Here is a 27,659-nt window from a genome sequence, read left to right as displayed (position 1 = left end):
TATTCTTGCCTGGAAAATTCCATGGACAGAGGATCTGGATGGGCTACAGGCCACGGGGTCCCAGAGTGAGACACAGCTGGGCAGCCGTGCGATTGCATGCACACACACGTATTACTCGCCAGGAAAGAAACCTTGTGGAGTATGATTTAAAAAGCTTGATTTTGACAGTCTCATTTTTGTGAAGTATTCCAAGTATTTCTGTTTAAAAGCAATACCAAATTTGATGTTAAAACATTTATGTGGTCATCTCTTTAAAGGCTGACAGTGCCCCCTTGAGAGGATTAGCCATATTCTTTATAAACAAAAGATTAACTCAGGCGAGGGCAAAAAGATTATATAGGACTGGAGGTAGACAACTTTTATAAATGTAGAGCCTTGCAGCACATCTATCAGAAATGTGTTTTTAAAGGGGATGTATTGGGGGAATTCCCTGGCAGTCCTGTGGTTAGGACTCTGCACTTTCATTGCCAAGGGCCCAGATTCAATCCCTGGTTGGAGAATCAAGATCCTGCAAGCCTCACGGCCAAAAGTAAATAAATAAATAAAGAGGATGTATTTTTAAAATCAAATCCAAAAACTTCTAAGAATTGGTAGATGTGTCATGCCAAAGGCTGACGACAAGATAGTGCTTTATCTTTGTATGGTAGTTGAAAGGAGATTATAAATTCCCAGTGATATTGAATATTAAACAATATCAAGGTTCCATTTTATCAGACCTTTCTTTTGGAGTGGGTCACATCTGGGTGCTCTTTTTACATTTGTGAGATCCTTGACCAAATCTAAACTGACATCCCTACAAAGGTTCCATCAAATGATCAGTCCTCCCTTTTCGTGTAAAACTTTCCTGGTTGCACAGTTAGCTCTTTTCCATGAAAATAGTTGTTGCACAGATTTGAAGTACATATGAGAAAGATGAGCTTAATGAGGTAGGCAAAGCTCTTTTTATCTTTCATCATGGATGACAGCAGAGATTTATTTCCATTCTCTGTTCTACACGTGCTGAGATAACAAAGGGCCACAAGTGCCTGGCCTGATACCTTGACCTTCCACTGCAACCCAAGACAAACAGTAAAACCCTTAACTTAAAGTAGGATTATGGGTGCTGCTATTGATTACAAGAAGGTCAGGAGTAATTACATGTAAGATTGACTCATTTGATGCATGTTTGGGATTTTGTGTTTATGGAATATACCAGACACAAGAAAAAAATAATTAGGTATGAGCCTGTACTCAGCTTGCTTACCTTCTAGTAAAAAAGAAGATCTACATTAGAAATACAATGTAGAAAGTTATAAGTCCTGTTGATATAGATAAAATGTCATGGGAAGCTAATTTTTGTGGACCATTTTAAGTCTTTATGGAATTTGTTGCAGTATTGCTTCTGTTTTATATTTTGTTTTTTACTGTGAGGCATGTGGGATCTTAGCTCCCAGACCAGGGAGGACAAGGAATTGAACCTACACCCCCTGCATTGGGAGGTGAAGTCCTAACCACTGGGTTACCAGGGAAGTCTTAAGCTAGCTTTATGTAATGTGACAGTGTAGTATTGAGAAAGGAGGAAATAATGCCATTTATGATGATAAATCCTCTTTATGTCTCTTGATAGTCTTAGAGCCCATATGTGTCCTACATGCTAATTCTTGGCTTTTGATTTCCTTCCTTTCTGCATGGTGCAGATGATGCATCTCCTTTGTACTAATCTGAACTCTTTTCAGTTGTATTTTTAAAAACCCATTTGAACTGGCTCCCACAGTGTAGGGAAATCTACTGGCTTTTTTATACCTGAGAAGGCTCTCTTTCCATCTCACATGTCTTTTCCTGCATGTTGGTTTAGTTTTAGGCTAGGCCTTCTCTAGATGGTGGAAAGACGGCAACTCCAGGTTCCTGTCTTACAGCCTAGCAACCTAAGCAGGAAAAATAAAAAGAGTTCCCTTTTCTGTTGATTTATCCAAAGGTCTGAAGCTAGTGTTCATTGATTCTTTTAGGTTGGTGCAAAAGTAATTGCAGTTTCTGCATTGTTGAAGTTTACCATTTGATATTGGAATACATTCTTAAATATGGTTATGTGATACATCATTTTAATGTGCATTTCTCCCTTAATTTTTTTGCTAATGACTTATTACTTGCTATTTATTTATATTTATTTTAGACTATGTAAATGATGTTAGACAAAAGCAAATTCGAGCGATTTTCTTATGCGAGTTCAAAATGGGTCGTAAAGCAGTGGAGACAACTCGAAACATCAAACTCATTTGGCCCAGGAACTAATAAATGTACAATGCAGTGGTGGTTCAAGTTTTGCAAAGGAGTTGAGAGCCTTGAAGATGAGCGTAGTGGCCAGCCGTCAGAAGTTACAGCACCCTATTGAGAGGATGATCAAAGCTGATCCTCTTACAACTACATGTTTTAAGAAGTTGCCACAGAACTCAGTGCTGACCATTCTGTGGTCATTCAGCATTTGAAACGAATTGGAAAGTTGAAAAGTTTCATGAGCTGACCACAAATCAAAAAAGTCGTCCTTTTGGAATGTCGTCTTCTCTTATTCTATGCAACAACAACGAACCATTTCTCGATCAGATTGTGACATGCAACAAAAAGTGGATTTTATATGACAACCAGTGACATCCAACTCAGGGGTTGCACTGAGAGGAAGCACCAGAGCACTTCCCAAAGCCAAACCTGCACCCAAAAAAAGGTCATGGTCACTGTTTTGTGGTCTGCTACCAGCCTGATCCACTACAGCTTTCTAAATTCCAGAGAAACCATTGTATCTGAGAAGTATGCTCAGCAGATCGATGAGATACACCAAAACCTGCAATGCCTGCAGCTGACATTGGTCAACAGAAAAGGCCCAGTTCTCCACAACAGCTCCCAACAACACATCACATAACCAACGATTCGAAAGTTAAATGAATTGGGCTATGAAGTTTTTGTTTTGTTTTTTTTAATTGAAGGATAATTGCTTTACAGAATTGTGTTGTTTTCTGTCAAACCTTAACGTGAATCAGCCATAGGTATGCATATGTCCCCTCCCTCTTGAACCTCCCTCCCATCTCCCTTCCCATCCCACCCCTCTAGGTTGATGCAGAGCCCCTGTTTGAGTTCCCTGAGACATACAGCAAATTCCCATTGGCTATCTATTTTACATATGGTAATGTAAGTTTCCATGTTACTCTCTCCTCCCCTCTCCCCATGTCCATAAGTCTGTTCTCTATGTCTGTTTCTCCATTGCTGCCCTGCAAATAAATCTTTGGTACCATCCTTCTGCTGCTGCTGCTGCTAAGTCGCTTCAGTCATGTCCGACTCTGTGCAACCCCATAGACAGCCTCCCACCAGGCTCCCCCGTCCCTGGGATTCTCCAGGCAAGAACACTGGAGTGGGTTGCCATTTTCTTCTCCAATGCATAAAACTAAAAAGTGAAAGTGAAGTCACTCAGTCATGTCCGACTCTTAGCAACCTCATGGACTGCAGCCTACCAGGCTCCTCCATCCATGGGATTTTCCAGGCAAGAGTACTGGAGTGGGGTGCCATTGCCTTCTCCGACCATCCTTCTAGATTCCATATATATGCATTAGTATACAGTACTTATCTTTCTTTTTCTGATTTACTTCACTCTGTGTAATAGGCTCTAGGTTCATTCACCTCATTAGAACTGACTCAAATGTGTTCTTTTTTATGCCTGAGTAATAGTCCATTGTGTATATGTATCACAACTTCTTTATCCATTCATCTGTCAGTGGACATCTAGGTTGCTTCCGTGTTCTAGCTATTGTAAATAGTGCTGCAGTGAACATTGGGGTACATGTGTCTTTTTCACTTTTGGTCTCCTCAGGGTGTATGCCTAGGAGTGGGAGTGCTGGGTCATAGGGTAGTTTTATTCCTAGTTTTTTAAGGAATCTCCATACTGTCTTCTGTAGTAGCTGTATCAATTTACATTCCCACCACAGTGCAAGAAGTTTTGCCTCATCCACCATATTCACCTGACCTCACACCAACCTACTAGCACTTCTTCAAGCATCTCGACAACTTTTTTTTTTTTTTTAAACTTTACAAATTGTATTAGTTTTGCCAAATATCAAAATGAATCTGCCATAGGTATACATATGTTCCCCATCCTGAACCCTCCTCCCTCCTCCCTCCCCATACCATCCCTCTGGGTCGTCCCAGTGCACCAGCCCCAAGCATCCAGTATCGTGCATCGAACCTGGACTGGCAACTCGTTTCATACATGATATTATACATGTTTCAATGCCATTCTCCCAAATCTTCCCACCCTCTCCCTCTCCCACAGAGTCCATAAGACTGTTCTATACATCAGTGTCTCTTTTGCTGTCTCGTACACAGGGTTATTGTTAGCATCTTTCTAAATTCCATATATATCCATTAGTATACTGTATTGGTGTTTTTCTTTCTGGCTTACTTCACTCTGTATAATAGGCTCCAGTTTCATCCACCTCATTAGAACTGATTCAAATGTATTCTTTTTAATGGCTGAGTAATACTCCATTGTGTATATGTACCACAGCTTTCTTATCCATTCATCTGCTAATGGACATCTAGGTTGCTTCCATGTCCTGGCTATTATAAATAGTGCTGCGATGAACATTGGGGTACACGTGTCTCTTTCCCTTCGGGTTTCCTCAGTGTGTATGCCCAGCAGTGGGATTGCTGGATCATAAGGCAGTTCTATTTCCAGTTTTCTAAGGAATCTCCACACTGTTCTCCATAGTGGCTGTACTAGTTTGCATTCCCACCAACAGTGTAAAAGGGTTCCCTTTTCTCCACACCCTCTCCAGCATTTATTGCTTGTAGACTTTTGGATCACAGCCATTCTGACTGGCGTGAAATGGTACCTCATAGTGGTTTTGATTTGCATTTCTCTGATAATGAGTGATGTTGAACATCTTATCATGTGTTTGTTAGCCATCTGTATGTCTTCTTTGGAGAAATGTCTATTTAGTTCTTTGGCCCATTTTTTGATTGGGTGGTTTATTTTTCTGGAGTTGAGCTGTAGGAGTTGCTTGTATATTTTTGAGATTAGTTGTTTGTCAGTTGCTTCATTTGCTATTTTCTCCCATTCTGAAGGCTGCCTTTTCACCTTGCTAATAGTTTCCTTTGATGTGCAGAAGCTTTTAAGGTTAATTAGGTCCCATTTGTTTATTTTTGCTTTTATTTCCAATATTCTGGGAGGTGGGTCATAGAGGATCCTGCTGTGATGTATGTCAGAGAGTGTTTTGCCTATGTTCTCCTCTAGGAGTTTTATAGTTTCTGGTCTTACGTTTAGATCTTTAATCCATTTTGAGTTTATTTTTGTGTATGGTGTTAGAAAGTGTTCTGGTTTCATTCTTTTACAAGTGGTTGACCAGATTTCCTAGCACCACTTGTTAAAGAGATTGTCTTTAATCCATTGTATATTCTTGCCTCCTTTGTCAAAGATAAGGTGTCCAAAAAATATGGAACGCTTCACAAATTTGCATGTCATCCTTACGCAGGGGCCATGTTAATCTTCTCTGTATCATTCCAATTTTAGTATATGTGCTGCCGAAGCGAGCACTCGACAACTTTTTGCAAGGAAAACATTTCCACAACCTGCAGGATGCAGAAAATGCTTCCCAAGAGTTCATCGAATCCTGAAGCATTTATGCCACAGGAACAAACATTTATTTCTTGTTGGCAAAAATGTGTTGATTGTAATGGTTCCTATTTTAATTAATAAAGATGTATTAGAGCCTAGTTATAATGATACAAAATTCATGGTCTGAAACCTCAATTACCTTTGCACCAATCTAATAACAGGCCTTGCTAGAGAATCAGTGCCCACTCCTGAATCAGTCCCTTTGGCTAGAGACTGCTGTATTCTTTTTGGCCAAGCCAGATTCATATGCCCATTCCTAGAGCTAATGGGCGAGCTCATCCCTTCTGAACACATGGACTGGGAGCAGAGTGGATCCTCAAAGGAAAACTGGGGGTGTCATGTTGAAAAGAAATTGATATTTTGGAGACAGAAAAATAAAAAGAGCTCACTACACTTTTTGCATTCTTCTGGGTACCTCAGGATAGAGGTAGGGTGGTGGTCAGCTAACAGTGACACAATTCTTGGTGCTTCTATGTGAATTAAGGGAAATAAGTAAGGGCAGTGCCAAAGAATGTTCAAACTACCATACAGTTGCGCTCATTTCACATGCTAGCAAGGTAATGCTCAAATCCTTCAAGCTAGGCTTCCACAGTACGTGAGCCGAGAACTTCCAGAAGTACAAGCTGGATTTAGAAAAGGCAGAGGAAACAGAGATCAAATTGCCAACTTCCTTTGGATCATAGAAGAAGCAAGGGAATTCCAGAAAAACATCTGTTTCATTGACTGTGCTAAAGCCTTTGACTGTGGATCACAACTGTGGAAAACTCTTCAAGAGATGGGAATACCAGACCACCTTGCCTGTCTCGTGCAAAACCTGTGTGCAGGTCAAGAAGCAACAGTTAGAACTGTCATGAAACAAAGGACTGGTTCAAAATTGGGAAAGGAATACGTCAAAGCTGTATATTGTCACCCTGCTTATTTTACTGCTATGCAGAGTACATCATGGGAATCGCCAGGCTGGATGAAGCACAAGTTGGAATCAAGATTGCTGGGAGAAATATCAGGAACCTCAGATATGCAGATGACACCACCCAAGGGCAGAAAGCGAAGAAGAATTGAAGAGCATCTTGATTAAGGTGAACAAAGAGGGTAAAAAAGCTGGCTTAAAACTCAGCATTCAAAAAACGAAGATCATGGCGTCTGATCCCATTACTTCATGGCAAATAGATGAGGGAAAATTGGAAACAGTGACAGATTTTATTTTCCTGGGCTCCAAAATCACTGCAGATGGTGACTGCAGCCATGAAATTAAAAGACACTTGCTCCTTGGAAGAAAAGCTATGACAAACCTAGACAGCATATTAAAAAACAGAGATATCACTTTGCTGACAAAGGTCCATATATTCAAAGCTGTGATTATTCCAGTAGCAATGTATGGATGTGACAGTTAGACTGTAAAGAAGGCTGAGCGCCAAAGAATTGATGTTTTCAAACTGTGGTCCTGGAGAAGATTGAGGGTTCCTTGGATAGCAGGGAGATAAACCAGGCAATCTTAAAGGAGATCATCCCTGAATTTTCATTGGAAGGGCTGATGCTGAAGCTGAAACTCCAATACTTTGGCCACCTGTTGGAAAAAATCAACTCATTGGAAAACACCCTGTTGCTGGGAAAGGTTAAGAACAGGAGGATAAGGGGGCAACAGAGGACGATCTGGATGGATGGCATCACAGAATCAATGGACATGAGTTTGAGCAAACACCGGGAGATAGTGATGAACAGGGAAGCCTGGTGTGCTGCAGTCCCTGGAGTCACAGAGTCAGACACAACCTAGCAACTGAACAACACTGCAGTGTTTAAAGGGAAGGAAAGACCTCGCAAGGATTGTTAACTCCAATTTTATGCTGTCTTTCTTTTTTGCATGATTAAGCTCAACTAAACTATACATAATAAAAAGTAAAATATATAGAGCAACATCTAACCTTTGAGTTCTTTGAAGTAGTCAAGACTAGCAGCATGCTGAGACGAGACTAGACTGTCATTACAGCTCAGTAACCATTAGCTTTTAGGCAGAAAGCTCAACAGAGGAGCACGAAGCAACAGGTAGAGATGCCTCAGCACTGTCCAAAAAAAAAAGTGTTATAGTCTCTCTCCAAAAAAGAGTAACTTTTCAACTTGTATTAGCTTTTGTTAGTGTGATTCCGTAAGGAGTCTTACCTCAATTAAAGGTAAACCAAATGTTCTTTTTGCCTCCTGCCTTGTATCCCTGACCCCACTCCTTCTAAGAACCTCTGTCCTTGTAGCAGTTCAGCATCCTCGTGAGCAGAATATTCATACCCTTTGTCTCTTCTCACCCTTTTCAGGGTTGTATTTCTATGCTGTGGGCTTAAAATTTCAAAAGGGGAGAAAGCCTTTCAGGGAGCTCTGCTCATCCCATTATACCCCTGAGTCCCCTTGGCGCTTGGATGAGGAAATTTTATCAGAAGAGTGCAAATGCAGGCTCAGTCAGCTCCTCTAAATACCTTTGAGGTATATATCTATTTCATATTACACAGCAGGAATTGTGTTTCTTCAGTATTGTCAAAACCATATAAACAGGGAAGGTTAAATGTAGAATTAAGCAAAGACCATTTAGTTCTTGGAGGAAGAAACATCAGTAGTCATAAGCCAGGAAGTAGAGATGGATTGTTTAATATAGATTTAAAACCCATGGTATGATTCCTATCCTGGTTTGCAATTCCACTTCTGACATATAGGCTTCCATTTAGTTTCTGTGTAGCTGAGGAGTTCCTGGCTCCAACCCTTAAGTCACAGAAGCCTGAGCAAGCACAAGCACCACTTTATGCTCATGCTGAATGAGAACTAGTCAACCAGCCTAGAGATTTATGGGAAATTTTTGTCATGTTTAAGTGCTACTTTGTTGTTACAACTAGTAGCTCAGTTTCCTCTTTGACTTTAATAATCCTCTCTATTTAACCTATTTTTTTTTAAAGGTATAGCAAATAGAACATGTCAACAGATAAATGCATTCCTGAGCATCTTTTAAGTTTCTTGGTTTTAGCCACCCCAAATCAGGCCAGCTTGTCCAGTTGGTCGGTTTGTAACCATTTTGCCAAAAATGCCTTGAATCTTGGAACAAAAGTTGGCAAGTCTTACCCAAAGCCTTTTAAAATGTACCATAGTCAAGGAATGGGAAAAGAAACAACAATGATTTTATCACAACTGTTGTGTTATCTGCCCTTCCACGTCTTAATACCTGTCCTTTCTATAGCCCCTCCCCCTAGGTCTGGATGGAGGATACTTTAAAGTGAAATGACAGACCAGGAGAATAACAACAACATCTCAAGTAACCCCTTTGCTGCTCTTTTTGGCTCCTTGGCTGATGCCAAACAGTTTGCAGCAATCCAAAAAGAGCAGCTGAAGCAGCAGTCTGGTAAGTGGAGGAGCCAGTAGCAGTGGATGAGATGACCTAGAATGGGGTCTTCCCAAATTAAATATCCTTTGGGTCCTTAATTGCAACTGGAATTTATATTTAGGGCAGAAGTTGGCATTTTGTTCATATTTGTTGTTTGTTTGGTTTGGGGGACTTCTCCTTGTCCTATCCCTGGCTTAAAAAGACCAGAGAACAGGTGGTTCTGGAATAACAGATGCCCATCATGCTCCCAAAGCTGTGAAGCTTTCTTGTTTTACAAATCACCTAGCGAAAGATTCTTAACAAAGATGCTAAATTTTTTTTAACATAAGAAACAGGTTATAGTTGTAGGTGTGGGAAACAAGTCACATGCAGCTGTAGACAGCAGGTGTGTTAAAGGAAGACTTAGAGCCTTCTAGCCTATAGAGAAATGAGGTTTGTTCTTAAGCCCAGTGCTTCAGAGTCTTATCTCAAGTAGAATGCTTTTTCATTACACTTTCATAGCTTACTGCTTTTAGAACAGACTTGTAGGAAAATCTGATCCTTACCCTTCATGTGAAGAAAATTAGGACAATATCTCACTAATCAGAAAAGTGATTTTCCTCATCTGGGACCAAAGTAAAGATCAAGTCTGGCTTCCGCCCTATAGGTAATATATGAACTAGAAGAATTAGGATGCTATTTCCCAAATATATTAGTTTTCTGAGCGTATACACAAACTTTCAGGCCAGAAATTGCTCCCTTTCTCCTCCCTCCAAAAAAGATGTGTTTTATTTTTAGGAAAGGAGAAACATTTATACTTTGCCTTTATTGTGTTTATTTCAGAAGTGTTCAGATATATATACTACTGTGTACATATGGCCTTACTCTCTGATTAGGATTGAATAAAAAGGAAGTGAGAGCAAGACAGATGAGTAGTAGACAGAGACAGATGAAACAGAAGAAATACATGTAATGCTGACCTTTTAACGTGATGGAAAGAGGCAGCTCTGAGTCTCAGTCTCTGAAAACTTTCCCAGATTTCTAAAATATAGGCTCAGAATGGGAACCCTTGGATTAGGAGATTGAAAAGTGTGGAATTGGGAAAATAAGGAAATGAGAAATTTTAAGTATGTGGTTGAGGAAAGTTTTGGTAATCAGCGCTTGTCACTCTTGGAATTCAGAGGAGACCTTAATGGTATAGGAACAGAGCAACTGAACACTCATCCTTCTGGCCATAAACAGACGTAAGGCTGGCTAGGATTGGGAGCATTGCAGTGGGAACAAGTCAGGTGCATGCCCTTCTGTTACTATTTTGGCACCTCATTGTCTTAGTTTGTTTACACTGAGTTTGCCAGGTCACCAGGTCTAACCTGTTTTCCTCCAGCAGTTAGTACTCTAGCAAAACCTTTGACCTCCTGTATTGAGCTTCACTTTTGCTCAGTTCACCACACTGAAGCAACTCTTGCACCTGAGAATTTTGCCCAGACTTTCAGAGTAACCATTTTATCAGCAAAGGAAAATGCAGATACAGGCTTGCATGTGCCTTTTAGTGAGCAACACTACTTATACACCCCTTTAGCATCAGCACCATTCTGAGAAGCTCTCTTTTAAGTTGCTTTATAAAAAAGTAAAAGGATTCTATCAATAAGAAAAAAATAACTAATTGAAAATGGGGACAATTTATATATACTCAAATTACTTTAAAAAATCCAATCTAGCTAATCATTAGAGAAATGCCCATTAAGACAACAATTAGATAGTTTTAGTCTGTGCAGTTTGTGAAGCTTTAAACAGGCACTCTCTCATACACTGGTGCTGCTGTTAGTTGCCAGGTTGTGTCTGACTCTTTGTGACCATGGACTGTAGCCCACTAAGCTCCTCTGTCCAGGGATTTTCCAGGCAAGATTACTAGAGTGGGTTGCCATTTCGTTCTCTAGGAGAAGATCTCCAGGGGATCTTCCTGACCCAGGGATCAAACCCTAGTCTCATGCTTTGCAGGTGGATTTTTTACCACTGAGTACTGGTGAAGCCCCATATACTCGTAGCCATGTAAATTGTAGTGGTTTTGGTTTTCTTTTTTGCTGCATGAGGTCCAGCTGCACAGGATCTTTAGCTGTGGCATGTGGGATCTCCTGGAGAAGGAAATGGCAACCTACTCCACTATTCTTACCTGGGAAATCCCATGGACAGAGGAGCCTGACAGGCTACTATCCTTGGGGGTCACAAAGAGTCAGACGTGACTTAGGGACTAAACAAAAACAACAAATGTGGGATCTAGTTCACTAACCAGGGATTAAACCCTGGCCCCCTGCATTGGGAGCATCTCAGCCACTAGAGCACCAGGGAAATCCCAGAGTAGTCTTTTTTAAAGTAATTTGGTAATACATATATGTTAACTTTTAAATATTCAGGCTTTTTAATCCAGCAGTTCTGCTTCTGTGAATTTATCCTACAGAAGTACTTATACAGGTGCACAAAAATAATAAGTTATATGTGGTATAGTGTTGTTTGAAATCATGGGAATTTGGAAACAATACAAATGTCCATCAGTTGAGAAGTCGCTACATAGATCACATTGTATGCATTCAGTGTAATACAGGGCAGCTATTGAAAAGAATTAGGTTGGCTTATAAATGACCTAACAGAGAGGTGTTGGTGCTGATTAAGTTTAAAAGGCAAGGGAATTTCCTGGCAGTCCAGTGGTTATATCTCTGCTTTCACTGCCAAGGACCTACGTTTGATCCCTGGTGAGGGAACTAAGATCCCACAAGCCAAGCATCACAGCCAAAAATAGATAAATAAAAATTTAAAAATAAGAAAAACGTGTTCTCTTAAAATCAGGGAAAAGCCATATATTTAATATAAGTAAAGGCTTATTGATCTATTAGATAATTCTTTGCTCACTAGGATTCTTTAGGGAAGATAGTGTTGCTACTTCTGGCATTATGGAATACAATTAATTATGAGTAGAAAAAATAAAACTTAGTTTTTGAAATATGGTAGATTTTATAACCAGGGATTTCAGAATTCTATACTTAAGATGTTTCCTGATACAACTCAATGGCAAAAACCGCCAAACAATCCAATTTAAAAATGGGCAGAGGATCTGAATGAACGTTTTTCCAAAGATGACATATAGATGGTCAACATCTGCATGAAAAAGTGCTCAACATCATTAATTGGGGCAATGTAAATCAAAACCACACATGCTTGTTAGAATGGTTATTATCAAAAAGACAAGAAATAATGTGTTGGCAAGGATGTGGAGAAAAGGGTACCCTTGTGCACTGTTGGTGGGATTTTAAGTTGGTTCAGCCACTGTGGAAAATATCGGCATGGAGGTTCCTAAAAAGATTAGATATAAAGCTACCATATGATCTAGCAATTCTACCTCTGGGTATTTATCCAAAGAAAACAGAAACACTAATTGGAGAAGATATATGCACCCCCATGTTCATTGCAGCATTATTCAGGTGGACAGTAGATGGGCCTTAAGGGCATTGTGTGAGGCAAATAAGTCAGAGAAAGACAAATACCATATGATCTCACTTATATTGGAATATTTAAAAAGAAAAAAAAAAACCAGGCAGACTAGATTTGGGCTTGCCAGAGGCAGGGGTTGGGGGTGACAAAATGGGTGAAGACTTCCAAAAGGTACAAACTTCCGGTAATAAAACAGTCATAAGGATGCAGTGAACAGCATGGTGACTGTAGTTAACAATACTGTATTACATGAGTGTTTGAATGTTGCTAAGAAAGTAGATCTTAAAAGTTCTTACCATAAGAAAAAAAATTGTAGCTATTTATGGTGACATAGGGGCTTCCCAGGTGGCGCTAGTGTAAAAAATCTACCTGCCAACGCAGGAGACACAAGAGGACGTGGGTTCAGTCCCTGGCTTGGGAAGATCTCCTGAGGGAGGGCATGGCAACCCACTCCAGTACTCTTGTCTGCAGAATCTCATGGACAGAGGAACCTGACGGGCTACACAGTCCATGGGGTCACAAAGAGTTGGACACAACTGAAGTGACTTAGCAAACACGCACGTACCGTGACAGATGTTAACCTGATTTATCGTGGTGATCATTTAACAATGTATACAAATATTGTAATGTTGTACACCTGGAATGAATATATGTCAGTGATACCTTAATTAAAAAAAAAAAACAAGATGTTGACTGACTTGAGATGTTCACTAATAAGTTAACATCCAAAATTAACCTCCCCCACTTGGTGACATTTATCATGTATACTTGGTTTTCTCTTAAAGAGAGGATTGTAACTGTTAATGACTTACATTTTCTGGCAGATGAACTCCCAGCCAGCCCAGATGACTCGGATAATAGTGTGTCAGAGAGCCTGGATGAATTTGATTACTCTGTGGCTGAGATCAGCCGCTCATTCCGTTCACAGCAGGAAATATGTGAGCAACTCAACATCAATCACATGATCCAAAGGATCTTCCTCATCACTCTGGACAACAGTGAGTTACAGATTTGCAGCCAGTGGATTCACTACTCTGCCTTTGCTGCTTGGGCTAAGGATTCAGTCTTAGAAACTTACTGTATCTGATGGTTAAACAAACCCACCAAACTCCCAGGAACACAGGGTTTATTTATATTTTCCAGGAAGCTTTTGTTAAAGCAGTATTTTGACACACATACAACTTTCATTTCTGTTTTGATTCTGACTGGACCGTGTAGCTTCTGCTGCCTTTTCTACTTTAAAAAGGGTGATGGGCATGGTAGCCAAGTCTGTTTTCTTCTCAGAGGTGATCTAAACATTTTGATGCAAGCCCCAAGAAGATTTAGATAATGTTTCTCCTCTGTGCGCTATCTGTAGTTAAACCCCCAAACTACTCCTGATGTCTGGGATTTACTCTTTAAATGTCATGATGTTAGGTTTATAACAAAGCACGTGCTCTTTGGGGTTGGGGTGGGGGGGTTAAATCTGTAGATACTGTTCTGTGTGTCAAGATCACTCTGATATTACCTGAGTCAAACTTCGGATTCGAGAGAAATGCTGTCAAGATCAGTTGTCTGTGTAAGGCAGAAGCATTATTCTTAACCTATCAGACTAAAACCATTTCTCAGGTGACCCAAGCCTGAAAAGTGGGAATGGCATCCCCAGCCGGTGTGTGTATTTGGAAGAAATGGCAGTAGACCTGGAAGATCAAGACTGGCTTGATATGAACAACGTAGAGCAGGTACCATTCTTCCATTCCTTACATGTGCCTTCAGTAAAATGAGCCATGCAGCTGAATTCTGCTCTCCATTCTCCAACCATGGCTTTCTTAGCTCTGTCTCTTACACTGTCTGTGTTGTCCCTCTTTTGGATGTGCTCATCTACCCATGGTCCCATGTCCAAATCTACCCATCCTGCAAGACACAGTTAACAAGTCATCCCGTTTACAAAGTTTCACCAGGTATAAGTTGTTATTTTCTCTCTGGGCACTTACAGTAATAATCTCTTGCATCTCTTATAAGAATTGTCTCTTTCCATCCCAAGTTGTGGCTTTTCTATGTACCTCTCTTCTCTCTCCCATAGACACTTAACTTATTGAGGCCAAGGCCCCTCTCTTTCTTTATATCTTTTTCAAAATCAAAACTACATTCTACCTTACAAGTGCTTAATTAATATTAAATGGATGAAAGTTTAGTAGGGAAGACACTTGACAACTTGTAGTTTAACTTCATACGTTTAAACTGTCTATATAAAGTCTGAATGAAATCAGCAATCATGAAGAGTAGTAGATTTCACATATAAGTTTAATCTCTCATTCTCCACACTATTCAACAAATATTCTTTTAATGCTTACTCTGTGCTTGGGGCTATGCTAGACACTTAAGCTTGCTTTAGGATAATGATATAAACAATTAAATTTGTATACATAATTTCTTTTAATTGAGGGATAATTGCCTTACAATGTTGTGTTGGTTTCTGCTATACGACAGTATGAATCATCTGTAAGTATTATATACATATATCCCCTTCCTCTTGAGCCTTCTCACCAACCCTCCGCATCCCACCTCTCTGAAACTGAGCTGAACTCCCTGTGTTACACAGCAGCTTCCACTAGCGTTTTATTTCACACACGGCAGTATTATGTTAGTGCTACTCTCTCAATTCACCCCACTTTCCCCTTCCCTCCCCTGTGTCCACAAGTTCATTCTCTATGTCTGCATCTATACTCCTGCCCTTTTTTCCCTTTTACATTCTGTGATTCTCATAATTACCTGTGTCAAAATTATCTTTTATGTCTTGATGTTCTAAAACTAACTTTGCAGTGGACAGGGATGGAGGCAGATAAATCAGGAGTTTGCAATTAACAGATACACACTACTGTATACAAAATAGATAAACAACAGAGACCAACTGTATAGCACAGGGAACTACATTCAATATCTTATAATACCTATAATAGAAAAGAATCTGAAAAAGAATAGATATGTATGTGTGTGTATAACTAAATCACTTTCCTGTACACCTGAAACTAACACAACATTGTAAATCAACTATACTTCAGTAAAAAAATAAAATGTAAAAATAAATAAAAATTTAAAAATTATTTATGTAAAATAAATTAAAATGTAATGCAAAGTTACATTAACTTTGCAGTGATTTAGTATTCTCATTTATTTATTTTTCCTAATAGGCTGTCTTCACTCGCTTATTACTTCAAGATCCAGGCAACCACTTGATTAACATGACTTCTTCTACAACATTGAATCTCTCTGCTGATCGAGATGCAGGGGAGAAGCACATTTTTTGTTACCTTCATTCCTGCTTTCAAAGAGCCAAGGAAGAGGTAAAGGAATCATTGCCATTAAGTACTCTTGGGTATGATGTAACCCAGAGGATTGGATCAGTGTCTTTTATATTAATTTGTATACATCACAGTGTATCTGAAACTGGATATCAGAGGTCCTGTTAGTTTGTTTTCTGAAGTTTTAATCTCTCCTTTTCTGTGGCTTGGGGTCTTCCCATTCCCCAGTTAACAAATGCCTCTTATTATTCTTTCTACAAATGTCTTTAAAAAATCACACCTTTATAAAAAAAAAATCTGATAAATTCATTTCTACTGAGGTGTGTATAACAGAGTAGACTAAGCTTGATCACTTCCAGCAATAGAATTTCTAAGAGGTGATTCCTTAACCCAAGGAATGAACTCTCATGGCTTTTCAAGCATCCATACCAAAGCCCTATTGTTTTGAGACACAGTGTCTTTCCCCTTCTGTTTGCTGTATCTGCCTTTGTGCCAGGTCACAGAGCTAGCATCTTCCCTCTCTTTGTTGCTGTTTCCAGATTACCAAAGTTCCAGAGAACCTGCTACCCTTTGCAGTACAGTGCAGGAACCTCACTGTGTCCAATACCCGAACAGTCCTCCTCACCCCAGAGATCTATGTTGACCAAAACATCCACGAGCAGCTGGTAGATTTGATGGTGGAAGCCATCCTAGGAGGCCGTGAGTACATAAGCAAGATCTGTGAGCGTCTGCATTTGATTTCTGTAACATTCCTCTGATTGCATTAAAAAGCCTCAGAGGCACTATGGTTCCAGCATAAATGAACAAAATGGGTTTCAATACCAGTAGAATTATCAAAAGTTCAGCAAAGTAAAGAGTTGTGTGTAAAGGCATATAGAAATTCCTTTGGCCTCCTCTCTCTTGTTTGTCTTCCATCAGATTTTGAAAGTGTAGCTGAGTTTCTGGATGAGGTCATCGAAGCTTTGATACTAGATGAGGAAGTTCGAACATTTCCAGAAGTCATGATTCCAGTGTTTGACATTTTATCGAGCCGAATCAAAGATCTAGAACTCTGCCAGATTCTACTGTACGCGTATCTGGACATTCTTCTCTATTTCACTAAGCAGAAGGATATGGCCAAGGTAGGTCTGAAAGTTCACATGTGTTCAGTTGAGTTGGAAGCTTATGCTTCCCTGTCCTGAGGGCACTGTAATATTACCTATTGTATAAGAAAGGTACATTGGTTGTTACATAGTCTTTTTTTGTTTTGTTTTGTTTTGGCTATGCTATGTGGCTTGTGGGATCTTAGTTCCCCAATCAGGGATCGAACCCACGTCCCCTGCATTGGCAGATCCTTAACCACTGGACCACCAGGGAAGTCCTGGTTGCTGTATAGTCCTAACTCTTTGAAGCTCTCTCACCCCATCACTTACCTCATCATACAGACAATTGACTAGGACTTGTCTTTTCCTACAGGTTTTTGTAGACTACATTCAGCCCAAGGATCCAAGTAATGGACAGATGTACCAGAAGACCTTGCTAGGAGTAATCTTGAATATCTCCTGCTTATTAAAGACACCGGGAGTCATAGAAAATCATGGCTACTTCCTGAACCCATCTCGTTCCAGTCCCCAGGAGATCAAAGTACAAGAGGCCAACATTCATCAGGTGGAGCTGTTTCCTGGTGCATTCCAGTCCCCAATCTCTTAAGTATTGTTTCCTCAGGAAGCAAATGCAGACAAGGCTACTTGAGCCTTTTGGGAAAGCAGATTGATCTGGGTGACTCTCTACGTAATCGTGTAAAGAAATGGCCCTCTTTTTAGCGTGCGCTAAGAGCAGAGGACAGACCCTTGTTTGGTTCAGAATGAGCTGCTACTATTCTTTGCCCTGTGTTGTAGCACAGTCACCTGCTCTCAATTCTCATTTTCCTCACCAAGGTATTTCTTAAAACTTCAGGTCCTAAAATCTTCTGAATGAACTCCAGCTTAAAAGCCAAATCGTTTTCCTTTTCCTCCTTTCCCCTGTGTCATCTCTGTTTGGGCTTCCTAGCATAAATTATATGGTATAAGTCTGGCCAACATACGGCAATCAGTGGTTGAACTGGGGGCAGTTTAAATCTGCCATCATCACACCTTTCTAAAGCAGAGGTTGGCAAATTATAGCAGTGGTCAAATCCAGCCTGCCGCCTTCTTTTGTAAGTAGTTGTATTGAACCTAGACATATTTCTGTGTATTGTTTATGGCTTGACTTTATGCCGCAGTGGTAGAGTTGAATAGGTGCTACAGAGACCATATGGCATGCAAAGCCAAAAATAGTTATCATCTGGCCTTCAGAAGAGAAAGTTTACCAGCCCCTACTCTGCCCCTACTCTAAAGCTATGTAAATGCTAGCTGTAGTTTGGCAGCTCATCAGGAAGACTTACACATGCCCAGAATTATTATTACTTTTTTTAAATCAGAATGGTGGGGGGCAGGGTAAGGCACAGGGAGAGTAAGGGAAAGATCAGGATTCATTTTTGGAAATTGCCAGTGGCTAAGGTTTGAGAGTAACAAATATTAGGATTGTGCAACTGGAATGTTCTGTGGTTGTGTTTTCTGGTTAAACAGTTCATGGCTCGGTACCATGAAAAGATCTACCAGATGCTGAAGAACCTACTCCAGCTCTCTCCAGAAACCAAACACTGTATCTTGTCCTGGCTCGGAAACTGTTTGCATGCAAACGCAGGCCGCACCAAGATTTGGGCCAATCAGATGCCAGAAATCTTCTTCCAAATGTATGCCTCGGATGCCTTCTTTCTGAATCTGGGTGCTGCTCTCCTGAAGCTATGCCAGCCATTTTGCAAACCCAGATCCTCTCGGCTCCTCACCTTTAATCCTACTTACTGTGCCCTGAAGGAGTTGAATGATGAAGAACGAAAAATTAAAAATGTACACATGAGAGGTAGGGGGGAGCTGGTCTTCTCAAAACTGTGTGTGTGTAACATAAGGCCTTCACTTCCATATCCTTTTCCACAAAGGTCCCTCATTCTCAAAGAAGATAAGGCAAAAAGAAAAGCCATTATAAATTTTTAAAAGGCAGACTTTTAAAAACTGATAGTTTTAGATGTTATGCTTTACTGAGACCTTCTCTCTGAATTTGGCAGACTTGGATATTCACTCATTCATTCATTCTTAGGAAAATGAATAAAGGACAGTCCCTGTCCTTTTTGAACTCAAAGGCTCCAAAAGGAGGCAGATATGTTAACAGATCATCATAATACGGTCTAGGGCTAGGAATCCAGAGAAGGGAGTAAATGATGAATTCTGCAGAAGGTGGAGGTCTTCATAGTTGAGTCTTGCAAAATGTGTTGGGTTTATCAAGCAAAGGAATCCCTTTTATAGAGGAAATAACTGTGAAGGTACAGAGCTGTGAAACAACTAAGAACAGTGGGAAGCTCCACATGGCTAGAACATGGGGTAGCTGGGGGAAGGGGTATGGAAACTGGCAGGAAATAAGCCTGGGGAGAAAGAATGTTGAAGCCAAATTGGAGAAAACTCAAATAATACAGAGAAGTGAAAAGAAGGAAATAAACCACTCTTAGTTCTACCACTGAGAATGAATCACTCTTAATTATTATGTACTTCCTCCCAGTTTTTTAGCTCTTCTAATTATAAAAATAACACATGCTCAAAAGCAAATAATCTTATATACAAAAAAGCACAAAATAGTAACAAATGATTACCTATCTCCTGGAAAAATCTACAGTGCTGTCTATCATTCCTTTTAATATTTGGTGATTTCATGACCAAGCTAAAAAGATTTAACTGCATTGCTATAGACAGAAGCTAAAAGACATTTTTAGACCAAGAGAGTAGGAATGTTACAAGATCTGTTTTTAAGAAGATATTACTCAGTTCACTGGAAGCAGGATGGAAGTTGAACTAGAATAAGGGGACACTGGAACCAAGATAGATGTCTATGGCAAGACATTTACTCTTCCTTTTCATTTCTTTGAGGTTTGGACAAAGAGACCTGTTTGATTCCAGCTGTACAGGAGCCAAAGTTTCCCCAGAACTACAACCTTGTAACAGAGAACCTTGTCCTGACAGAGTACACCTTGTACTTGGGATTTCACAGGTAGCTCCTCTGATGTCATTAGGAAAGAACTGTTTGGTTGTGTTGATATCAGAAGGTTAAAAGTGAGTATTATAATAATCTCACTTTATTCTGAAGGCTTACATTAGGATCTAAAAGGAAAAGGCATTATACGCATTAATCTGTGTCTAGATCAACTGGCTTTATCCATGTACCTTGAATTTATTTTACATTTTTGACCTGTTAAACTTTTTTATTAAAGATACAGTATATTATATAAATATAGTGTAAAGATACACTATATATTTCTTTTGATCTGCACATTTTTAAATCACTATCTTCCTTTTGTCATCCCCACAAGTGGAATTTTCCTTTAATATTTCACATTCTGCTCTTCAATTTTCATTACTTACTATGCCTGATGAAAAAAGAGAAAGCTTTATTCTGTGGTATAGAGAGACAAAATTGACAAAAAGAAGTGTTTTAAGAGATTTCAGAATGATCATAAAAATCTGTGTATCAAAGAGGATTCTGGATGTGTGAAAATTTGAAAGCTAAGGTGTGTAACTTCGGAAAATGGTCTGGTTCTGGCTAACCGCATGTCGTTCTATGATTTTTTTTTCCCTGCTCTGATTTAGCTGAATTTGACGAACATTTTATAAATAAGGGGGAAAATAGCTACTCACTCATAGTTATAGCCTATAGGAAGGCATATTGAGGACAGCAATTTTTAATGCCTTTTTGGGAAACTTAAAATGACATAGCATTTTTCAAAGCTCATCAGATTTTTCAAAAAATGAAATTATATCTTTACTAGAGATTACTTTCTGTCTCTGTCATTGATATTTTAAATGAGACAGTAGATAACAACTTACCATGTATTTATTAACCTATTAAAACGGAAAGTGAAAGTCATCTAGTTTCTCATTATTGGCTAGCTAACACTAGACATCGTCCACGGGGCCAGAGAGAATGAGTTTGGACTGTACATGCAGACACAACTCTCCATGACATTGAACTCTGGGTCTTCCTTTCATTAGAGAACATTTGGATGACCCTTTTTGAAGAATCATTTAATTTTTATTGACCATCCGAGAACTGGAAGCTGCTGTCAGGTTGCATTCCAGGTGGCTTCTGGTTTACATGTGGTCATTGCTAATCTGGGACGTGCCTGGTGGCTCAGTCTGTAAAGAATCTGCCTGCAGTGCAGGAGACCTGGGTTTGATCCCTGGGTCAGGAAGATCCCCTGGAGAAGGAAATGGTAACCCACTCCAGTATTCTTGCCTGGGAAATCCCAAGGACAGAGAAGCCTTGCAGACCTCATTCCATGGGGTTGCAGAAGTCGGACACAACTTAGTGACTAAACCACTACTACCATCACCACCACTGCTGATCTGGACTCCATTCTCACCAGCTTTAGTTCTCTACTAACCATGAAAAGACTGTCCATATACCCACATCCAACTACAATCATTGCCCTTGGGTGGTGTCAAACTATCTTGTACCTTGCCTAATCATTATATATCGTACATAATAAAAGCCCAGTCTACACCCTGCTCAGCCAAGCCACTATTCTTTGGATAGTGCATTTCAGCCAAAGGCAACTAACTATATGTTGAATAACATTTTTCCAGTGCTCTGTTCCCAGCCCGATCCTGTCAGTAACTTTTGTGATATCTGTGTCATCACAACTGCAGCCCTACATCCTAAAAGGGAAGAATAAATACGTGAGGATTTGTTTTTCAGAAACAGTCTGTACTCAGCCATCTGTGTGTGAGCCTTCTGACCCAGTCTCTTCTGCTTTCTTGAGGGCAGGTTGCATGATCAGATGGTAAAAATCAACCAGAATCTGCATCGGCTGCAGGTAGCCTGGCGGGACGCTCAGCAAAGTTCCAGCCCTGCTGCTGACAACCTCCGGGAGCAGTTTGAACGACTGATGACCGTCTATCTTTCTACCAAGACGGCCATGACTGAGCCGCAGATGCTACAAAACTGCCTAAACTTGCAGGTGTCCATGGCTGTTCTCCTGGTTCAGCTGGCCATAGGCAACGAGGGCTCACAGCTGATGGAGCTGACTTTTCCTTTGCCAGATGGCTACAGTTCTTTGGCTTACGTGCCAGGTGAGCTGGCTGTCCCTTGGGAACTTCCTATTTATAGCCATCTGAGTTTAACTGGGTCACTTTGAAAGTATAATACACAAAATATCCTACCTTAGGTATCATTCAGCTGTTTTTGGAGAAACAACTCAAACTCGTAGATAATATCTGTGGTCAGAGCCTGGGAGAACTGACAGCTGGTTCCTCAGTTATGTTGCCACTGCTCTGCAGATCAGAAAATAGTCTTCAGAGGGTGAAGTGCAGTCAGGGTTTTCTGAGCTGTTAGTTTCTATCATTAATATAGTTTGTCATTCAACTTATAAATTTATCTGTCTAACCTCCCCCTGTGCTAGTCTTTAGGGGAAAAAAGTCATCTCTTGGTTAACCCAGAACAGAGAGTGTGTATGTCTGTTATATTGGTTGAGAGGTCAGCAGATATTGTCCATCAAATTTAGGTTACATTTTTTTTCTTTAATTTTTATTTTATCTTGGAATATAGTTGATTTACAATATTGTGTTGGTTCCAGGTGTACAGCAAAGTGATTCAGTTATATATATACATACATACATTCTTTTTCAGATTTTTTTTCCTTATAATTGGAAAATTTGAGAAATTTCCTGTGCTATAGTAGGTCCTTGTTGACCTACTGTATAGCACAGGACCTACACAGTATGTCCTACATACATATAGTAGTATGTATGTGTTAATCCCAAACTCCTCATTTATCCGCTTGCACTTCTTTTCCCCTTGGTACAGGTTACATGCTTTTAATCCCTGTACTAGTCATTTATTGCTGAGTAACAGATTACCCCAAACATAGCAACTTCAAACAACAAACATTATTACACACAGTTCCCTCAGGTCAGCAATCCAGGATCAGCTTAGCTACATGGTCCAAGTTGCAGCCAGGCTATCCACCAGGGCCATAGGAACCTGAAGACTTGACCAGGGCTGGAGGATCTGCTTACAAGCCGTCATGTGGTTGCTGGCAGATCGCAGTTGCTTGCTGGCTTCTTTTCCAGGCCACACAGGACTCTCTTTAGTAACTATTCATGGTATGGCAGCTGTCGTCTCTCAGATCAGGGGAAAAAATGGAAGCTGTAGGCTTTTATAACCTAATTATGGAAATGACATGCCATCATCTCTGGAGTAGTGGAGGAGGAGATATACAAGGGCATAAATACAAGACGGCTAGGATCAGTGGAGCACCCCAGAGACTGATGACCATAGTCATCTAATGTTTTCATCTCTATTCAAGATTCTTCATCTGAAGGGTTATTTTAACTCACAGTTAACCTTGAGTGTGGAAATATATATCCATCAGTGTACTTTCTTAAACTGCACTGGTATGTTAACGTTTTATATCTCTACTGTTCTTCAATTTACTTGGATAAAACTAAAAATTGCCTTATATTCAAAGGAGATTCTGCATTTTTTTTAACTTATCATCCTTCCTAGTACCTGTAAAACATTTGGGGTTCTTGTAAACCTTCACTAAGTAGAGTAAAAGAGAAGAATATAAATATTGCTTAATACAGAGAGTCAGATGTTTGGCTAATTCCAGTGAAAATTTTCTTTCTCAGAATTTTTTGCAGATAACTTGGGTGATTTCCTCATTTTTCTCCGTCGCTTTGCCGATGACATCTTGGAGACATCGGCAGATTCCTTGGAACATGTCCTTCATTTTATCACCATTTTCACTGGAAGCATAGAAAGGTGAAGTGCTGAAAGCGTGGCTCTGTCACAGTGCAGAGCTGTGAAACATTCAGAAGACTTCTAAGCCAAGAAATAAACAAGCCTGACTCATAAGGGGTTGCCTTCAGAAGTTGTGTTAACATTAATGAATCACCTGACTATCCTTATGAGTAGCCCAAAATCCCATACTTGAGAGGCATAATAAACAAAGGACTTTGCCCACAGAGAATTTGAACCTGCATATAAGGTACCAGATGGGAATTCCCCTGCTAGTCCCTGGTTAAAATACTTAACCTTCATGCCAGAGAACTTGCCAGGCGCTGATGATCTTCTAATATCTGATAACAAAGTTTGCTCTACAGTCCTGAATTGGATGAGCAGTAAACTTGGGTAAATGCTCTCTGATCTCAAGACTTACATTCACAGCTTCTAGTCCTCTTTCCCGGAGAAGGCGATGGCACACCACTCCAGTACTCTTGCCTGGAAAATCCCATGGACGGAGGAGCCTGGTAGGCTGCAGTCCATGGAGTCAACAAGAGTCGGACATGACTGGGTGACTTCACTTTCACTTTTCACTTTCATGCATTGGAGAAGGAAATGGCAACCCACTCCAGTGTTCTTGCCTGGAGAATCCCAGGGACGGGGGAGCCTGGTGGGCTGCCGTCTATGGGGTCGCACAGAGTCGGACACGACTGAAGCGACTTAGCAGCAGCAGCAGCAGCAGTCCTCTTTCCCAAAGGAAGATGCTCACTGACCTCCTGTAGAGTTGCTTCTCTGATTTCCTGGTGGTGGTAGACCAAAGGAAACAATGTGTACGTAAGTGAGAATTTTCTGCACAGAGCCACAGTCCCCTGAGCCATGTAGGGGAGATGTAGATAGAACCCACTCCTCCACTGAACTGAACGGGCCTAGTGAGAAATTCTAAACCAACAAGTGTTAGGCACACCTGGTATGCATTGTAAATAATGTAGAATAATTAATTATATCCTGGTCCTTACCCCCAGAAAGCCTGGAAAGGCAAGTTTATCCCAGGTGAAGCTGTCAGAGAATAGTAAACAGTAAGTAATACATTATTAAAGAGAAATAAACAGAAAGGCAAAGCATTAAATAAAAACTTACATACTCACCCTCATGATTGGTAAGCTGTGATCTTAAGAACTGAATGGTATACTCTGCGTATCCCCAAGAAAGTGACAGACTCAAAACTGCTCAGTACTGTTTTCTCCTGTAACTCTCTCTACAGATATTATATGATGATATGATGTTTTGATTCCTCATGTGGAGAAAAACAAGTTATAAATTTGGGAGTAAAGTTTTCTGCTTGCTCAGTTTGCTTTCTGTCCTATTCATAGGATGAAGAATCCCCACCTAAGGGCCAAACTGGCTGAGGTGTTGGAAGCAGTGATGCCCCACATGGATCAGACCCCAAATCCTTTAGTATCCAGTGTCTTCCACCGGAAACGTGTGTTCTGCAACTTTCCCTATGCATCCCACCTTGCAGAAGCTCTCATCAAGGTCTTTGTGGACATTGAGTTTACAGGTAAAGCAATCTAGAACCAAGAAGCTAATGCATTGCTTAATCAGTTTTTAAATGGAAAATACCATAAGCCATCATTTACTGAATATCTACCATGTGTTACCTGATGCTAAGTGCTTTTTTCACAGTGTTTCCTTGTCACCACCTTGTCAAAATTTCCTTGTCAAAAATACAGGAAAGTTTTACTGTATTATCCCTGTTTCCCTGTGAAGACATGGATACTTAAAAAAGATTATTTGTTTATGTCATACAACTAAGTGGTAGAATCAGATCTATCTCACTTTAAAAAAGAAAGACATATACTCTTAATAACTTTACTGTATTTTTTGATGGACTTCCCTGGTGGCTCAGACAGTAAAGTGTCCGCCTACAATGTGGGAGACCAGGTTCGATCCCTGGGTTGGGAAGATTCCCCTGGAGAAGGAAATGGCAACCCACTCCAGTACTCTTGCCTAGAAAATCCCATGGATGGAGAATCCTGGTAGTCTACAGTCCATGGGGTCGCAAAGAGTCGGACACGACTGATGGCTGTCCAGTTAAAACCTGAGTCTGTATATTTTTCTTGCCTCAAAATGACAGAATGGTGAAGAGTAAGACAGTGTACTGATTGACGTATTCTTTTACCTTGTCCAGACAGTCTTAACTCACCTAGTTTGTTAGATTAAGAATAACAGCAGGAAACATTGCCTAATTTCTCTCATGGCCTTTTGAGCTCTAACCTTGAGATGCTGTGTTTGAGTTAAGCATTACCCCATCTCAAGCAGTAAACAAGATAGCAAAGCAGTTATTTAAGACCCCTTTAAAGGGAGTGTCCTACCATCTGGTGATAAATACAGTTAACATTAAAGAGAGATTTAGCATTTTACTGACTGCTTTTCTGTATTAGAATTTGGACTTCGTTACTTGCTCACCTCTGAGACTTCGTTTCCTCATTTATAAAATGGGGTTGAAGTGATGATTGAGATAGTATATGTAAATTTTAATTTTATATATATACATATATATATATATATAAGAAGTTTCACAGTGAACATTGCAATTATTTTATGGCCACTACAACTCTTTGGTTGTAATACTAGAGGATGAATTATAAAATAATTATTTATTTGGCTGCTCAGGGTCTTAGTTGTGGCTTGCAGGATCTTCAGTCTTTGTTGTGGCGTGTGGAATCTTTAGTTGCAGCACGCAAACTCTTGACTGAGGCATGTGGGATCTAGTTCCCTGACCAAGGAATGAACCTGGGCTCCCTGCCTTGGGAATGCAGAGTCTTAGCAGTGGGCCACCAGGGAAATCCCAAGGGTGAATTATAATAACTTTTATTTTCTGAGAAAATAGAAGTTGAAAAAGATTTAAGAGACTTGCATTAAGTGGACCCAGAAGGAAAACCGAAGTCTTCTGACTCCAAATCCCACACTCCTCCTTTATTATTATGACCCAGCCTGTAGAGCTCTAGTGGTACCTTTGGCATGTCAAAAGCTGTACAAGCCTCAGATTTTCAGCTCCTGGCCTGATTTTTCAGAGTAATCAGGACCCAGTTGGCCCCAGAGCTGGGATGTTATCCATGAAGAATGTGGGGATTACTTAGTGGCCCATGCTGCACGTGGCTGTCACTGCCACAATGGCTAGCTCAGAGGCCTCATTCCGAGTCAGATAAGCACTCTATGTTTGGATGTGAAAGCATTTGTTTCCCTTGGCTTTTATTTTGCAGCTCAGTCCTCATCCTTTTCTGAGGTCTGTATCCTTTATATCTGTCTCCCTCTTGTTCTGTCGATAAGGAAATAAGTAAACACTTGGCTACAACTCTAGATCTTTATAAACTCCCAGGACTGGCTTTACCAGTATCCTTAACACATTCAGAATTTTCTAAAAATGGCTACACATAGACATAGTGCTTCCCCAGTGGCTCAGAGATAAAGAATCCACCTGCCAGTGCAGGAGACACAGGTTCAGTCCCTGGGTCAGGAAGATCCCTTGGAGAGAGGAAATGTCAACCCACTCCATCTTTCTTGCCTGGGAAATCCTATGGACAGAAGAGCCTGGTGGGCTACAGTATGTGGGGTCGCAAAGAGTTAGACAGGATTGATATCCATCTGTCCGCACATAGACATAAGCTCGTATTCTTTCTCTAATGGCACTGGCTTTGCTGATGTTTTGCTGTACCTTACTCCAGGAGACCCCCATCAGTTTGAGCAGAAGTTTAATTACCGCCGCCCCATGTATCCCATCCTCAAGTACATGTGGGGAACAGATACCTATCGAGAGAGCATTAAGGTGAGAGTGTTTTTGTTGAAACCAAAACTGAGTTATCTTCGCTGCAGATAAGCCCCAGTGGGCTGTGATTCAAGACTAAACTGGTTTTCTCTTGGGCTGGGTCTTACAGGATTTGGCTGACTATGCCTCTAAGAATTTAGAAGCCATGAATCCCCCACTCTTCCTCCGCTTTCTTAACCTGCTAATGAATGATGCCATCTTCCTTCTGGATGAAGCCATACAGGTAAAACAGATTTAACTGCTCTTATACCATCATACATACTTTTTACCTCTTAG

At 40.4% G+C, this 27,659-nt stretch overlaps 1 protein-coding gene and 1 non-coding gene across 4 annotated transcripts in view; one reads left to right on the top strand and one right to left on the bottom strand.

Annotated features, from left to right (window-relative positions):
- Positions 1 to 27,659, top strand: part of UBE4A (ubiquitination factor E4A) — a 40,388-nt gene that overhangs the window by 1,230 nt on the left and 11,499 nt on the right. For 2 of the 3 annotated variants that reach the window (XM_005897151.3, XM_070384142.1), the window contains exons 2-15: positions 8,844 to 9,005; positions 13,274 to 13,447; positions 14,058 to 14,170; positions 15,620 to 15,772; positions 16,270 to 16,429; positions 16,649 to 16,851; positions 17,186 to 17,377; positions 18,316 to 18,649; positions 19,705 to 19,825; positions 21,599 to 21,903; positions 23,464 to 23,596; positions 24,928 to 25,115; positions 27,283 to 27,383; positions 27,493 to 27,606. In XM_005897151.3, the coding sequence (XP_005897213.2) occupies positions 8,885 to 9,005; positions 13,274 to 13,447; positions 14,058 to 14,170; positions 15,620 to 15,772; positions 16,270 to 16,429; positions 16,649 to 16,851; positions 17,186 to 17,377; positions 18,316 to 18,649; positions 19,705 to 19,825; positions 21,599 to 21,903; positions 23,464 to 23,596; positions 24,928 to 25,115; positions 27,283 to 27,383; positions 27,493 to 27,606 (2,412 nt within the window). In that variant the 5' untranslated portion in view covers positions 8,844 to 8,884. Of the gene's footprint in view, positions 1 to 8,078; positions 8,102 to 8,843; positions 9,006 to 13,273; positions 13,448 to 14,057; positions 14,171 to 15,619; positions 15,773 to 16,269; positions 16,430 to 16,648; positions 16,852 to 17,185; positions 17,378 to 18,315; positions 18,650 to 19,704; positions 19,826 to 21,598; positions 21,904 to 23,463; positions 23,597 to 24,927; positions 25,116 to 27,282; positions 27,384 to 27,492; positions 27,607 to 27,659 lie in introns of those variants that run through there. The other variant, XM_070384141.1, reaches the window with a different exon arrangement.
- On the bottom strand, positions 5,448 to 5,554 carry LOC138991038 (U6 spliceosomal RNA). Its single transcript, XR_011467085.1, has one exon. It is a non-coding gene; the product is annotated as a U6 spliceosomal RNA (small nuclear RNA).

This window comes from Bos mutus, chromosome 15 (assembly GCF_027580195.1).
Source record: "Bos mutus isolate GX-2022 chromosome 15, NWIPB_WYAK_1.1, whole genome shotgun sequence".
NCBI lineage: Eukaryota > Metazoa > Chordata > Mammalia > Artiodactyla > Bovidae > Bos > Bos mutus.
The sequence above is the reverse complement of the archived record's forward strand: the minus strand, read 5'-3'. Positions and strand labels throughout refer to the sequence as shown.